The sequence below is a fragment of the Poromitra crassiceps genome (assembly GCF_964638095.1).
Source record: "Poromitra crassiceps genome assembly, chromosome: 4".
Classification (NCBI taxonomy): Eukaryota; Metazoa; Chordata; class Actinopteri; order Beryciformes; family Melamphaidae; genus Poromitra; species Poromitra crassiceps.
Window position 1 is genome coordinate 51376486 of NC_139626.1, and position 17686 is coordinate 51394171.

General features: G+C 43.9%; 1 protein-coding gene across 1 annotated transcript; it reads left to right on the forward strand.

Moving 5' to 3' along the window:
* Nucleotides 1-3616: 3616 nt before the first annotated feature.
* On the forward strand, nucleotides 3617-5167 carry ier2b (immediate early response 2b). The gene has a single exon (XM_083636329.1). The coding sequence runs from the start codon at nucleotides 3747-3749 to the stop codon at nucleotides 4272-4274; it is 528 nt and encodes a 175-aa protein (XP_083492455.1). The 5' UTR covers nucleotides 3617-3746; the 3' UTR covers nucleotides 4275-5167.
* Nucleotides 5168-17686: the final 12519 nt, after the last annotated feature.

A 17686-nucleotide genomic window follows, 5' to 3' on the forward strand; every position in this document is an offset into this window, starting at 1 on the left:
AAGAAATATGAAGAATTTAAATATATAATAAAAACAAAGGGCAACGCAGCACATAGCTAATAATCGCCGAAAGGAGGGCTGGCAAAAAATGGCAGATTGTCTAAATGCATTAAATTATTCAGCTCGCTTGATTTCACCACGAAAGTTCAGCCATCTCCTCTGCGCACACGGTGCGCTTTGGAGACGTATGCTTTAACGCGGGTGATTCCAATAAAATGAATGTGTTGCTTATACAGTATTCTGCTACATGTATGACACAGATGCGGGCAGTAGCTCCGTTAGTACACAGGCGACTTTATGAATCGTCCTGCAGATTGTATTTTTGCCGAGGTTTTCAGCATCCCCGACACTACACTTAAAGTCCACGTAGCGAAAAAGCGCAGGGCAATACAGATCATCTGTGTACACACCAGATACGTTACAGCTGCGCTGCGGATCCGACAGTTGCTCTCGCCCATTCTAATTGATTGGCGATTCATGCGGTATGGAAAAATTACGCACCCGTTCTATTTTTGTCTGATCCCGCATACGTCTGACAGATTACATGAGTGTGAGTCTGTTCTGTCTGTAGCGCATCTGTTCCGGAGGCGGTGTACATTAGCCCTTTAGGGCGCATCACATTTGCAAGGTAGGGCTGCAGCAAATCACAGAGAGACCTCTCGTATAAATAGTCATCATCAAGACTCTCTTTCTCTCCTCAGACCACCCCTCACAATCTGTGCTCCTTCCTTGGGGTTTGCCATTTCCAAACTGCTGATTTCATTGGTTCGTGGGCGGTGCCTTTTAAGGTTTAATCTTATCCTTGCAACTTAACCTGCTCCAGACCAGGTTAACCGTGCAGCATATAAGTTGCTATGGAAATATATCTCTGTAAGAAGTGAACTAGCGTCGTAGCACGACAAACCCAGGGTTAAAACTGAAGTTATCTCGCTATGCCACTAATCTTTCACCCACCACCAAAATAACAGCAGTATAGACGGTTTTCACGGAATTTGGTTGCTATGGGAACAGTTTGAACCCTAGCTTATTTCCTGTCAGCTATAGGTTGAGGGCACGTCTCGTCATAGACGCTGGTTTAGCTGGCTCAGCCTGGGGGCGTGGTCAGGGTGGGGTAAAACCCCCCGTTCTGTCCATTCAGCAAAGTTAGAATTTAGCTGATAGCCCAGCCCAGGCAGACACGATCGGGGATTTAACCACCGCAGTAAACGCACATCTGAGCAGACGTCTTGTGTTCTGCTCTAGAACCCCCAAACCTGTAGTTTAGAGCCGCAGCACCGTCTTTTGGTGAGTCAGCCCATGAGATATATGGGCGGTTTTACCCCACTCGCGCGCCAGCCGTTTAACATTTTGTGGGCGTTCCCAGACATGCGGACTGTCTCTATTGTATTAGCAAACATTGCAACAGGAAGTAAGCTAGGGGCAATTTTGAATGTTTATGTTGTCAAATTAAAAGCGTCTATAGCAAAATGCCATCGCCGCCCCGGAACATCCCGAAAAATAATTTAAACCGGCTTGAAGTCAGTGTAAACCGTCCAAATTTCTTAATGTTTTCCTTTGTTATTGTCATCTATAGTGGTTATTTGCATAAAAACACAAAATTTGATTCGGACACATGATTGTATCTATCCGTCTAAAAACGCAGCATAAAAACACACGCACAGTAAAAACAGTAAAAACAAGAAGAAAGCTATTCATAAAAGAGATGATACCATAGTTGAGTCAGTTAAACAGTTGCATTGTTTTATGAATAATAAACTCTTGAAATGTTACAGCAATGGCCTACTCTGTAGAGTCTCTGTCTGCGGACTAGCCTATCCAAATATGTGTCACCAAAAGACATTATTGGTCAGTCTTGCATTTCTCACGGTAATGCAGATATTTCCCACAGCACTTACACGCAGCATGATGGTGCTTGAGAGACTGACAGCTGCCTGCCGTTTGACCTCAGCCGTACCGTTGCTTAGTAACCTTATGGGACCGGTGACAGGCAGCGCCATATATGGTGTTGCGATGATGCAATCCCCACACTGAAGTGAGCTGCGGTTGCGCGTTCGCGTCACGGCATTTCCACTGTGCGCGTTCCCGTGGGGCTTACTACCGGATGAGCCATATATGGAGAGTGAGAGTGCGAGTCACGTGTAAGCGTGTGTGTGTGTGTGTGTGTGTGTGTGTGTGTGTGTGCGTGTGCGTGAGTGTGTGTGTGTGTGTGTGTGTGTGTGTGTGTGTGTGTGTGTGTGTGTGTGTGTGTGTGTGTGTGTGTGTGTGTGTGAGAGAGAGAGAGAGAGAGAGAGAGAGAGAGAGAGAGAGAGAGAGAGAGAGAGAGAGAGAGAGAGAGAGAGAGAGAGAACTCCGGAGTAGAAATTGGAACATATTTCCTGTAGCCTACCCACGTATTTCTTTGAACTGCTCACTGGGTTTTCACATGAGATAATTAGATAGCCACTTGAATGTTTCCTGCCCCCCCCCCTTATACATTTTAGGGAACTTTAGCCTACTGCTTTCATTATTATGATGATTATTATTATTATTTAATGTATGTATTTTAATTCTTTAATTCTTTACTTATTTATTTATTTGTTTATTTTCAGATTTTCACACCATCTGCTACACAATACTGGGATATATATATATATATATATATATATATATATATATATATATATATATATATATATATATATATATATATATATATATATATATATATATATATATAATTATATATATAATATATATATATTATATATATATATTATATATAATATATATATATTATATATATATATTATATATAATATATATATATTATATATATATAATTATATACTATATATAATAATATATATATATATATATGCCTCCTGTAAAACAATACATCTTCTGCTGGATGTGTCTTATTGGTGAACAAGATGGTGATTGTATAATGATACTTAGAAACTTGATCTTATGGAGCATCATCTCATCTTGGTCACTGATCTTGGTCTCATAGCACTAGCAGCCACATGGATTTAATTGCATTAGCCTAATAGCTAGATTAAGAGATTTTAATAGGTTTAGGGCAGCAATTAACCGTCTGTTTACCAGACAACAACACGCCAACACGTCTGTTTCATTACATGTTGTTCAGTAGAAAGGAGCTGTCACATGGCGTGTAGACTAGCCTATAAAGCCTGCATTTAATTTGATTAATTCTACTGTCATAGATCTCATTAACTGAAGAGGAAACAATGCCATGTAGACTAAAACCTTTAAAAAAATCGAACTCGCTATGGGACTTTTTATAGGCTGCAGTCGGAAGCAAGAGTTTATAATAAAATAGATCAAGTGTATAAAGAAGCAAATGGAACATATGGTGTGTGTGTGTGTGTGTGTGTGTGTGTGTGTGTGTGTGTGTGTGTGTGTGTGTGTGTGTGTGTGTGTGTGTGTGTGTGTGTGTGTGTGTGTGTGTGTGTGTGTGTGTGTGTGCGTGCGCGTGCGTGTGTTCACAGCAGGTGTGGGCGGCGCCTGAGTTGTCACTGTTTAGACTGAGGAATGAAGAAATGATGTCAGAAATGACGTCAGAGCGGAAATAAAACGCCGCCCTGCTGCTCGCCCGTTCCCATTACGCCGACAGAGAGGGAGCCACTCACAACTAGAAACAAAGTAGCGTTTAATAGTTCAACTCGGGCTATTTTCGAGTCGACTTGTTCAACCCTTGGGGAAAGTGCCAAAACAACCAGTGCGTAATTGCGCATTACCCCCAAAAAATGAGTGCCACAACAAGCGCAATGGAGGTGAACGCCGAAGCCAGACGCATCTTGGCCGTGTCCATAAGCAAACTGTACGCCTCCAGGACCCAGCGAGGCGGTCTGAGGCTGCACCGGAGCCTGCTGCTCTCTCTGGTCATGAGATCCGCCCGGGACATCTACCACTCGTCCCGGGAGAGCGAGGAGCCAGAGCCGATGGACACCAGCGGCGCCAACCAGGCCGGGGACTCCCAGCCCGAGCAGCAGCCCCCGCCGGCCGTGGCGTCAGCGGTGGAGGGGGCCGTGGAGGAGCCAGAGGAAGGCGGTCACGGCAGCGAGGCGACTGAGGACAAAGAGAACGAGAGCCCGGCCCGACAGAGCAGGAAGCGCCGGGGCAAGGCGGCGGCGGCGCCAGACTTCCTGCCCAGCAAGAGGGCGAGGCTGGAGCCCGGGGAGGAGAGGTACAAAGCCCCCGGCAGCTGCCGCTCTGCCGGCGGGGAGAGCCTGCTGGCCGCTTTGTCTCTGAACCAGGTCATATCTGCGTTTTGAACTGAAAAGAGTCGCCTCCAAATGGGACTTTTGGAGTGAATTTCGATGCCCCCGATAACCGGATATGGAGGAGGGGGATTCTGATGCCTCTCTGCTCACCGCGCGGAGCTGACCTACATCGGGACAGCGGGATTACCTTACCCGGGGCAAGGTGCGACCTCGCTAACAGATCCGGAGTGTGCCTGCCTGCCTGCCAAGCTGGCAAAGACCGTAATGAGGTGATCAACACCCCAGAGGAGGAGAAACAGGGCCGTGCCAAGCCGGGCCGTGCCGTGCCAAGGTGACCGAAGAGCAGGTCGGAAAGTTTGAGGAAGAAGCCGGAGAGAAACTGTCAGGGAATGTTTTTTCTTTTTTCTTCTTCTGGTGATTCACCTTCAGTTACAAATGAGTTGCTGTTTTAAAGAAGTGACTACTGCTGACTCAAAAGTGTGCATGTGTGTGTGTGTGGCGAGTGAGTCACACACACTGACACACACACACACACACACACACACACACACACACACACACACACACACACACACACACACACATGAACTTCAGGGAACTTCCTGCTATTATGCTGGGATATGAGAATCAACAACAGACAAAGAGGAAGGACAATTGAGTCACACACGAAGCTGCTGCTTTACCATAGTGGACTTTGATCAACCAATAGGCTACTACTGCACACGGGCACTGCCCTACATTACATAGCCTACTACTGTGTTGTTGACACGGAAAACCTTCACTGGTGCTGGAACAAAAGTAGGCTGTCCACCTGCTACACAGCCCTACCTGTCTAAAACGTCTTTCCATGTTGTGTTTACCGTATGTTAATTCCTGTTGTCTGACCTGTCTAAGCAACATTACACCTCACATTCCAAGCTGCTGTTTTATGTTTGTTTGTATAATTGTGGTGTAAATAAAACAATGAAAGTCTATATTCAGTTCTCCCGTTGTCTCTGTCCTAAGAAGTTTGGGGCAGTAACGTGTAAAGCTATTACAATTCCCAAAACAGTCATTATATTACAGTTGCTATTCCAAGTAACTTCAGGTTTACGGCATTACTTTCTCCAGGGCTGGCACAGCGCTAAAACAAAGTGTGGAGATAATATGAGACCACTGTGTAGGCAGATCGCGATTGTGTCCTATAGTAGACGAATAAATAAAAAGTAGGCCTATGCAGTTCGTTGACTCCTGTAAGGTTAATTGTTGTTCCAATAAAGTGGATTCAGTTCTAACAGGAGCTGGCTAAACAGGTTGTACCTCAGTTTTACACTTTTTTTTAAAGTAACAAGTAACGTAACAAATTACTTTTGGTACCAAGAAATAAGTGAAGTAATTTAATTACTTTTTAAATGAGTAATAACTAACTAATTACACTTCCAGACTAACTTGCCCAACACTACTGGCCCTGAGGTTATTGGGGTCTGGTTTACTAGTGCAGTGGTTCGGGGATGGGGGGGGGGGGGGGCATCAGGGGTCCTTGAAGGGGGTCCCCAGCAAATTGAAGAATTGTTGAAACAAAAAGCTATCACAATTTGTTCAGTTTCTCTGTTATCTCTACCTACTAATTAATACAGACTGAATTCACTGAATGCTGTTCAAAATCATGACTAATAACAAACATATTCTCAGATTTGGGTCAAATGGGGGGTGGGGGGGTTCCAAAGGCCAAATGTGGACTCCTGTAATTTAGGGGTCCTTGACATGAAATTTTTTCCCAGGGTTCCAATTAGTCATTAAAATCTGTGAAAGTTTTGTGCATTGGGGGGGGGGGGGGGATCAAGGCATTGAAACTGTTTTTGAAAATAGACATGGGTCATTGAAAGTGCTTGAAGTTATATATTTTGTGCAAGAATGAAAATGGAAGTTCTTTTGATATTTTCTTACTTAACGTGTGTAACAGCACAGTTGAGAGGTGTTCCACACGTTCAAGCCTCTCCCTCCTTTTAATGATTGTCTGTGAGCGTCTGTATTAAAGCCTGCTAGCTCTCGTTATACAACGTCACAGTAATAACCACGATCCATGTCTCAAACTGTGCCACTTTGGGTCCTTGAATTTGAGACAATTGGGCTTGGGAAAGTTGTTGAAATGTCCATTGAATAACAAGGCCAGGTCGAAACCTGGCATAGGGCCGTTGTACCAATTTCGGTACCACGGTAAAAAAAACAGACTGATATTTCTTGAACATATTCTCCTTTATTAAAGTATGCAACCATTTTCAATGAACAAATGGCATGTAGCCTTCAACTTTAAAACAAAACAATGTGCTTCTGCTTACTTCTTCTTACATTCAACTCTGTATGGCAGTGAGTACAGACAGTGCAACACCAGTGGCATGTAGCCCTCAAGTATTTAATTTTATTATTATATTAAATATTATAATTTAATTTATTTCACAGAATTGCTGGAATCCTTTTTTTTCAACGGTGTATATTGGTATTTGATCGATGCATAGGAATTCTGCCAATGCCCTATCACACTTTCTTGCTTCATGCGAGTCATATTTCCTCTGCTTTTCAAAAACATCAGGAATTGTCTGCTGGGTGGTCTTTTGGGCTCCGCGACTTGTGCCTTCCTCTTCATCTTCATCTCTCGCATACTGTTAAATGGAAAGTAACGTCAGTGAGATTTACTAAAATAAAGAGATGATAAAGACAACTGCACATACACACATGTAGAGTGCAAGCAATTTTATGTAGCTAGTTTTAATTCACGGACATGTTTCACCCGAAAGAAGCTTGTATTTATTTTGATGCCATGTTGAACTATGGCTAAGTCCGGCTATTAGCCGTGTCCCATAATGTTTCCATTACAAACATTGCATGCACACGTGTTACACTATGCTAGCTAACGCTGTACCAGGTATTAGCCGGGTCCCATAATGATTCCATTACAAAACACGTTAACGTGAGCGCAAACGTTTTTTGGTTACACAATTACACAATGCATTGCCAGCTATCTCAAAAACGAATGTGACAGGATAAGGTCTGTTTAATATGTTGTTAAACGTGTTATTTTACACCGTTTGAAAGAAGTAACCCCCTTTGAACAGGTCTGGGTGCCTGTCTTTCAGCTGCTTGGCGAGATTGGATGTGCTACCCAGTTTGGTTTGGAACTCCCTTTCACACTTTTTGCAGATGGGACTTTGGGGACTGATATTTCCAAATGCGACTCTTTGCATTCTTCTTCTCAACAAGTTGAGTTGTTGGAATAGGACAGGAGCAGCCGCAACCGAATGCTGTCACATTCACAGCTGCTTTACATTAGGAGAAAAAAGACGATACATGTCAACTCCTCAAAAATCGAATCAATAAATTCCTAGTCGGATCGAGAGAGGCACCAGACGGTGAAATGTCCGACGACGGCTCTTGTGGAACTCTCTGAACGAGCTAGCCACAATATTAGCCAGAGGTGCATTACCGCCACCTACCGGACTGGAAAGCGGAAAGACATTACATTGCCTGAATCCGTGCTAAAATGGTCTGGGCGACAGAGTGGAATGTAAGGGCCCTGCCGTGCATTCTGCACAACGGCCCCAAAAAGCTCTAGTTTCCAGAGTCAACCCCTTGTGGGAGGAGAGGAGGGAGTCGTACACGCCAGCGCCAGTCTGGCTCACTGCCGCTAATCTCGTGCTTACAGTGAGTAACACACACACACACACACACACACACACACACACACACACGCACACACGCACACACACACGCACACACACACGCACGCACGCACACACACACACACACACACACACACACACACACACACACACACACCACACTCAAACCATTTCCGGGGTGGATTGTGATAGAATTATGAATCGCTTCCTTCCCAACATGAGCTGATTCACAGCTGTAATTTTATGTAACAGCAGAGAGAGGAGCAGGACAAACACCACAGCTGGTTATGTAGTAGTAGTTTATTTGTCATTGCACAATAAAATCATACAAGGAAATTGCAAACTCCCCTTTGTGCAAACATACAGTACAGCCAGACAATACCCCACAGTAGATAGACTTAATAATAAATAGGGTAATAGTAATGGTAGTAATAGTAGTAAATAACTATATGTAATATAAATCTATATATATATTTATATATATACTGTATACATATATACACACATATGACAGCAGCATAATACTTTCTACTTTCTACTTTACTTACAGCATAATCAGTCCATCAGATATGTTGGGACAGCAGTCCTTTGGGAAGTGATTGTGATTTATTGAGTATTGTGACGGCCCTTGGGAAGAAGGAGTCATGGAATCTGGAAGTGCGAGTTTTGAGTGTCCTGTAGCGCCTTCCGGAGAGGGTAGGGGAGTGAACAGGTGGTAACCGGGATGAGTGGTGTCTTTGAGGATGCTCTTAGTTCTGTTCAAGCAGCGGGTGTTGTAAATGTCCTCAAGGGTGGGGAGTTGTGTTCTGATGATCGTGATGATAGTGAATGAGATGACAGTATGATGGCGTATGTAACAGCAGAGAGAGCAGTCAGGACAAACACCACAGCATGGTTAGTGAATGAGATGATATGGTGTATGTAACAGCAGAGAGAGCAGTCAGGACAAACACCACAGCATGGTTAGTGAATGAGATGATATGGTGTATGTAACAGCAGAGAGAGCAGCCAGGACAAACACCAGGTTAGTGAATGGGAGGATATGGTGTATGTAACAGCAGAGAGAGCAGTCAGGACAAACACCACAGCATGGTTAGTGAATGAGATGATATGGTGTAAGTAACAGCAGAGAGAGCAGCCAGGACAAACACCACAGCATGGTTAGTGAATGAGATGATATGGTGTATGTAACATCAGAGAGAGCAGTCAGGACAAACACCACAGCATGGTTAGTGAATGAGAGGATATGGTGTATGTAACAGCAGAGAGAGCAGCCAGGACAAACACCACAGCATGGTTAGTGAATGAGAGGATATGGTGTATGTAACAGCAGAGAGAGCAGCCAGGACAAACACCACAGCATGGTTAGTGAATGAGATGATATGGTGTATGTAACAGCAGAGAGAGCAGCCAGGACAAACACCACAGCATGGTTAGTGAATGAGATGATATGGTGTATGTAACAGCAGAGAGAGCAGTCAGGACAAACACCACAGCTGGTTAGTGAATGAGATGATATGGTGTATGTAACAGCAGAGAGAGCAGTCAGGACAAACACCACAGCATGGTTAGTGAATGAGATGATATGGTCTATGTAACAGCAGAGAGAGCAGCCAGGACAAACACCACAGCTGGTTAGTGAATGAGATGATATGGTGTATGTAACAGCAGAGAGAGCAGCCAGGACAAACACCACAGCATGGTTAGTGAATGAGATGATATGGTGTATGTAACAGCAGAGAGAGCAGCCAGGACAAACACCACAGCATGGTTAGTGAATGAGAGGATATGGTGTATGTAACAGCAGAGAGAGCAGCCAGGACAAACACCACAGCATGGTTAGTGAATGAGATAATATGGTGTATGTAACAGCAGAGAGAGCAGCCAGGACAAACACCACAGCATGGTTAGTGAATGAGATGATATGGTGTATGTAACAGCAGAGAGAGCAGCCAGGACAAACACCACAGCATGGTTAGTGAATGAGATGATATGGTGTATGTAACAGCAGAGAGAGCAGTCAGGACAAACACCACAGCTGGTTAGTGAATGAGATGATATGGTGTATGTAACAGCAGAGAGAGCAGTCAGGACAAACACCACAGCATGGTTAGTGAATGAGATGATATGGTCTATGTAACAGCAGAGAGAGCAGCCAGGACAAACACCACAGCTGGTTAGTGAATGAGATGATATGGTGTATGTAACAGCAGAGAGAGCAGCCAGGACAAACACCACAGCATGGTTAGTGAATGAGAGGATATGGTGTATGTAACAGCAGAGAGAGCAGTCAGGACAAACACCACAGCATGGTTAGTGAATGAGATGATATGGTGTATGTAACAGCAGAGAGAGCAGTCAGGACAAACACCACAGCATGGTTAGTGAATGAGATGATATGGTGTAAGTAACAGCAGAGAGAGCAGTCAGGACAAACACCACAGCATGGTTAGTGAATGAGAGGATATGGTGTATGTAACAGCAGAGAGAGCAGTCAGGACAAACACCACAGCATGGTTAGTGAATGAGATGATATGGTGTAAGTAACAGCAGAGAGAGCAGTCAGGACAAACACCACAGCATGGTTAGTGAATGAGATGATATGGTGTAAGTAACAGCAGAGAGAGCAGTCAGGACAAACACCACAGCATGGTTAGTGAATGAGATTATATGGTGTAAGTAACAGCAGAGAGAGCAGTCAGGACAAACACCACAGCTGGTTAGTGAATGAGATGATATGGTGTATGTAACAGCAGAGAGAGCAGCCAGGACAAACACCACAGCTGGTTAGTGAATGAGATGATATGGTGTATGTAACAGCAGAGAGAGCAGCCAGGACAAACACCACAGCATGGTTAGTGAATGAGATGATATGGTGTAAGTAACAGCAGAGAGAGCAGCCAGGACAAACACCACAGCATGGTTAGTGAATGAGATGATATGGTGTAAGTAACAGCAGAGAGAGCAGTCAGGACAAACACCACAGCATGGTTAGTGAATGAGATGATATGGTCTATGTAACAGCAGAGAGAGCAGTCAGGACAAACACCACAGCATGGTTAGTGAATGAGATGATATGGTGTAAGTAACAGCAGAGAGAGCAGTCAGGACAAACACCACAGCATGGTTAGTGAATGAGATGATATGGTGTATGTAACAGCAGAGAGAGCAGTCAGGACAAACACCACAGCATGGTTAGTGAATGAGATGATATGGTGTATGTAACAGCAGAGAGAGCAGTCAGGACAAACACCACAGCATGGTTAGTGAATGAGATTATATGGTGTAAGTAACAGCAGAGAGAGCAGCCAGGACAAACACCACAGCATGGTTAGTGAATGAGATGATATGGTCTATGTAACAGCAGAGAGAGCAGTCAGGACAAACACCACAGCTGGTTAGTGAATGAGATGATATGGTGTATGTAACAGCAGAGAGAGCAGTCAGGACAAACACCACAGCTGGTTAGTGAATGAGATTACAGTATTATAGTGTATGTAGGCGTACGAGGCAAACGTTTGCTCACACCACATTTCCTATAGTAATAGTAATAATATAGTAATTAATAGTTTTTTTTTTACTATTCTCCACATTTTAGTATTTTAGAATAATAGTAAAGGCATAAGAAACATGAAATAACACAAATGTGTGTATTTGTATTGATTTATTTCAAGCATCAGCTGCATCCAAACTTTTGGTTCTCAAACTTTTTCACGTCAAGGTCGGACGCCTAAACTAACTAATAGTTTGTCCCCCGTCTGATACGATTCTTGCATTTAGATGTTTTATTAGAGAAAATGTATGAAAGCCATGACCAAAACAGTCATTGTGTTACTTGTGGGTTGTATTATAGTGAAAAGGGTTAGGATTAGGCTTTTGCTGGGGACCCCCTGGAGCCCCCGCCCTCAAGGACCCGTGGGGGTCTCTGGACCCCACTTTGACAACCAATGATGTAGAATTGTCGATAGAATCAACCCCAGCATCTACTTCCACCTTGTTCTGATTTATGGGATATGTAGACTACTGCATGTCATTGGTTTATGGGATATGTAGGCTACTGTATGTCATTGGTTTCCAGCAGAGACCTGAGCGGCACATTCCCCAAACACAAGATGCTATTTGGAGCTGAAGGTGTCATTTCTTTGTAGGTCACTTTGTTTTATTATGGCGGCGTTGCAGGAGCACAGTTTTGCGCTGCAGTATTTGGGTTGTGCTGCTCAGTGCAGGACCCAGCGCTGTAGTATTTGTGTTGTGCTGCTCAGTGCAGGACTCAGCGCTGCAGTATTTGGGTTGTGCTGCTCAGTGCAGGACTCAGCGCTGTAGTATTTGTGTTGTGCTGCTCAGTGCAGGACTCAGCGCTGCAGTATTTGGGTTGTGCTGCTCAGTGCAGGACCCAGCGCTGTAGTATTTGTGTTGTGCTGCTCAGTGCAGGACCCAGCGCTGCAGTATTTGGGTTGTGCTGCTCAGTGCAGGACCCAGCGCTGCAGTGTTTGGGTTGTGCTGCTCAGTGCAGGACCCAGCGCTGCAGTATTTGGGTTGTGCTGCTCAGTGCAGGACCCAGCGCTGTAGTATTTGTGTTGTGCTGCTCAGTGCAGGACTCAGCGCTGCAGTATTTTGGGTTGTGCTGCTCAGTGCAGGACCCAGCGCTGCAGCGCCCCCTATATTCAAACTGATGCTCAGACAGCTTCGCTGTGAAAAAAAAAACTACTAACCTAAACTAAACTTGTACCACTGTTCCTTCAGAAGTTGTAGTTGTCATAGACTGTGCTCCATAGTTGATTGCTCTATTCTTGACCAAAATGTGTTATTGTATGTCGTTTTGGATAAAAGCGTCTGCCAAATGACGTAATGTAATGTAATGTAATGTAATGTAATGTAATGCTCCTTTTGATTTGATTTGACACAGCTTGAAAAATGTGCTGCACAAAATGCACTTACTATCGCAACTTGCTTCTCCTATTCAGGTCAGTCACTCAGGTAGTGAGATGTCAGAAATCTACATGAAAACAAAATCCACAGGACTTAAAATGAGTACTGATGAAGGATGAAGCTTCTGGGATGGGTGGCTAACGCTTTACGATAAGGGCGCATTAATTAAGGGTTAATGAAGGCTTAATAAGTTCATGTTAACTGTGGTCTGGTTCAGACATGAAGTCACAGGGGTTACGTTTAGAGCAAGCTTATGATCAAGGCTGTTAATTAAGGGTTAATTAATGCAACTAAGCATTCATCAATGTCCCCTTATTGTAAATGGTTATCGATGAGTGGTGAAACATCTTACCTTAAACTGCAATTGATTTTGTTTTTAAATATTCTTTTAGAGATACTACTCGAAGTGATTTTGTTTTTGTATATTCTTTTAGAGATACTACTCTAAGTGAGCAGATTATCGGAGACCTCTGGGCACCATCCCAGGGCCCCCGACACTGAGGCTAAGAAACCTGCATATCGTCGCTGTCGGGCGGAAAGCTTGTATCTCCAAAAAAAGCACATTTTCACAAGAAAGAAAAAACATTCACATTTTATTAACATAGCGTAATAGTAATAGCAACATTAATAAGCAGTAATATAGCATCTTCTGCTGGTCCAAAGTATCTGAAACTTTCACAGGTTATTTTTTGGGTACCACTAAATCCATTCATTTTCCAAGGTTTCCGCCCGACACCAGCGATATGGATCCTGTTGTCTGGTGGCAGCCATGGTGGTAAACCATTCAGTCACGTGAACTCACATTTGTGTTTCCGTCTGCGAGACCGTCTGGCCTCGGGCCCGCGGCGTGCACTTTCAGAATCCACAAGGCGGACGGGCCAATCAGGGACGTGTCTCGTAGTTGACATCCTAACCGGCCAATCAGGAACGCAGCTCGCAAAACAGTAATGGCTGCCTCCGTGGCTCTCCGCCTCGAGTAGTAACGCCAACGTCCGTCGAGTTTAAACAGCCATAAATGCAGTTATTGCAGAGATAGACTCAATAACAACAATTAAACAAGAATAGGAGTTTGCAACAGCGGCGTTTCTCGGCGGAAAAGACGTTTCCGCCGTTCTTTCGAGTGGATTTGGATTGGACTGGATCGCTGCTGATTGGCTGAAGGACTGGCTAGTTCCACCCACTGAAATGAGTGTTCACAGCTTGGAGTCCAGACGCATCCACAGAACCAAACAGAATGTTTTTTTCTTCCTGAAATACTTACAATGACCTAATCTCAAATCAAGTACAAAACCAGACAAATAAAAAATCCAACCTCCTATAACATGACCATAATATCTTATAGACGGTTTTAACTTGACAACAAAAACATTCTAAATTGAACCACCGCTCACTTCCTGTTACAGTGTTTGCTATGGACATAAAAGAAAAAAAAACATTCCAGGACTGCAGGACTGACCATTCCGTGAAAACCGTCTACACAGCTGAGCGGCGAAAACAAAAGTAATGATGTCGAGTGAATATTTCTGCAGTTTGCCGAATGCTGAGAAAAAGGAAGTGCTGTGGGGTTGCGCTCTGGTGAAAACCGTCTATATACCTCGCCATACTTTCTTATAGGACGAATCAGCGTGACGTCACTTGCCACCCAGAAATGCGGAACGCCGCGGCAGTTAATAGTATGAGTTGTGCCAAACAAACGTTAATATCTCAAAAACTATACATCACATCGCTTATATTTCGACATTCTGAGCGAGAGCAGAAGTAGCTCAAGAGTTTGATGTATAATGCATGTCGTGTTAAAGTTGTGTGAACTGTTGCAGTTTTTAAAATGTAAACAGAGTTAGACGGCTAGAGCAGACACTCACGCCTCGCGCCACTTGGCCTCCATAGGGTGCCATTGCCGTTGCCACCCAGTGACGCGGTTTGTTTACCAAAATGCTGCTCGGCTGATCCCTCGTATAGGGAATAATAGCAATATATATATATATATATATATATTGTAACCTTAGACATGACGTAAAAGGAGAGGCAAGACAAGACAAAAAGATAAAAGGAGACAATAAATTATAGATTTTTGTGTGCATAGTCCATCCTTTAACCACCTTCTCGGCCAACCGATTGGATGAAACAGAAAATGTCAGTGCTCTGCAATGAAGAACTCGATCGCTGTCCCTCATCATCCAAGACGCAATGTCCTTACATGTCCTCACCAACCCAAACACAATGTCCTTACATGTCCTCACCAAACCACACACAATGTCCTTACATGTCCTCACCAAACCACACACAATGTCCTTACATGTCCTCACCAAACCAAACACAATGTCCTTACATGTCCTCACCAAACCAAACACAATGTCCTTACATGTCCTCACCAAACCAAACACAATGTCCTTACATGTCCTCACCAAACCAAACACAATGTCCTTACATGTCCTCACCAAACCAAACACAATGTCCTTACATGTCCTCACCAAACCAAACACAATGTCCTTACATGTCCTCACCAAACCAAACACAATGTCCTTACATGTCCTCACCAAACCAAACACAATGTCCTTACATGTCCTCACCAAACCACACACAATGTCCTTACATGTCCTCACCAAACCAAACACAATGTCCTTACATGTCCTCACCAAACCAAACACAATGTCCTTACATGTCCTCACCAAACCAAACACAATGTCCTTACATGTCCTCACCAAACCAAACACAATGTCCTTACATGTCCTCACCAAACCACACACAATGTCCTTACATGTCCTCACCAAACCAAACACAATGTCCTTACATGTCCTCACCAAACCAAACACAATGTCCTTACATGTCCTCACCAAACCGAACACAATGTCCTTACATGTCCTCACCAAACCAAACACAATGTCCTTACATGTCCTCACCAAACCAAACACAATGTCCTTACATGTCCTCACCAAACCAAACACAATGTCCTTACATGTCCTCACCAAACCGAACACAATGTCCTTACATGTCCTCACCAAACCGAACACAATGTCCTTACATGTCCTCACCAAACCAAACACAATGTCCTTACATGTCCTCACCAAACCACACACAATGTCCTTACATGTCCTCACCAAACCAAACACAATGTCCTTACATGTCCTCACCAAACCAAACACAATGTCCTTACATGTCCTCACCAAACCGAACACAATGTCCTTACATGTCCTCACCAAACCAAACACAATGTCCTTACATGTCCTCACCAAACCACACACAATGTCCTTACATGTCCTCACCAAACCAAACACAATGTCCTTACATGTCCTCACCAAACCAAACACAATGTCCTTACATGTCCTCACCAAACCAAACACAATGTCCTTACATGTCCTCACCAAACCAAACACAATGTCCTTACATGTCCTCACCAAACCACACACAATGTCCTTACATGTCCTCACCAAACCAAACACAATGTCCTTACATGTCCTCACCAAACCAAACACAATGTCCTTACATGTCCTCACCAAACCAAACACAATGTCCTTACATGTCCTCACCAAACCAAACACAATGTCCTTACATGTCCTCACCAAACCACACACAATGTCCTTACATGTCCTCACCAAACCAAACACAATGTCCTTACATGTCCTCACCAAACCAAACACAATGTCCTTACATGTCCTCACCAAACCAAACACAATGTCCTTACATGTCCTCACCAAACCAAACACAATGTCCTTACATGTCCTCACCAAACCAAACACAATGTCCTTACATGTCCTCACCAAACCGAACACAATGTCCTTACATGTCCTCACCAAACCGAACACAATGTCCTTACATGTCCTCACCAAACCGAACACAATGTCCTTACATGTCCTCACCAAACCGAACACAATGTCCTTACATGTCCTCACCAAACCAAACACAATGTCCTTACATGTCCTCACCAAACCGAACACAATGTCCTTACATGTCCTCACCAAACCGAACACAATGTCCTTACATGTCCTCACCAAACCAAACACAATGTCCTTACATGTCCTCACCAAACCACACACAATGTCCTTACATGTCCTCACCAAACCAAACACAATGTCCTTACATGTCCTCACCAAACCAAACACAATGTCCTTACATGTCCTCACCAAACCGAACACAATGTCCTTACATGTCCTCACCAAACCAAACACAATGTCCTTACATGTCCTCACCAAACCACACACAATGTCCTTACATGTCCTCACCAAACCAAACACAATGTCCTTACATGTCCTCACCAAACCAAACACAATGTCCTTACATGTCCTCACCAAACCACACACAATGTCCTTACATGTCCTCACCAAACCACACACAATGTCCTTACATGTCCTCACCAAACCACACACAATGTCCTTACATGTCCTCACCAAACCAAACACAATGTCCTTACATGTCCTCACCAAACCACACACAATGTCCTTACATGTCCTCACCAAACCAAACACAATGTCCTTACATGTCCTCACCAAACCAAACACAATGTCCTTACATGTCCTCACCAAACCAAACACAATGTCCTTACATGTCCTCACCAAACCACACACAATGTCCTTACATGTCCTCACCAAACCAAACACAATGTCCTTACATGTCCTCACCAAACCAAACACAATGTCCTTACATGTCCTCACCAAACCAAACACAATGTCCTTACATGTCCTCACCAAACCAAACACAATGTCCTTACATGTCCTCACCAAACCACACACAATGTGAGCTCACAGATCTGGATGGATTTAAGCAGGCTGCTTAAGATGCAGAGAGCACCGGGGTCCAGACAGCAGCGGTGACGCAGGCGCCGACGACTCCTGGCTAAAAAAAGAAAGAGATTCAGGATACAGGTTCACACACACACGCACA

Coding starts and splice junctions, on each gene's coding strand:
- ier2b (XM_083636329.1), top strand. CDS start 3,747: ATGAGTGCCACAACAAGCGCAATGGAGGTGAACGCCGAAGCCAGACGC.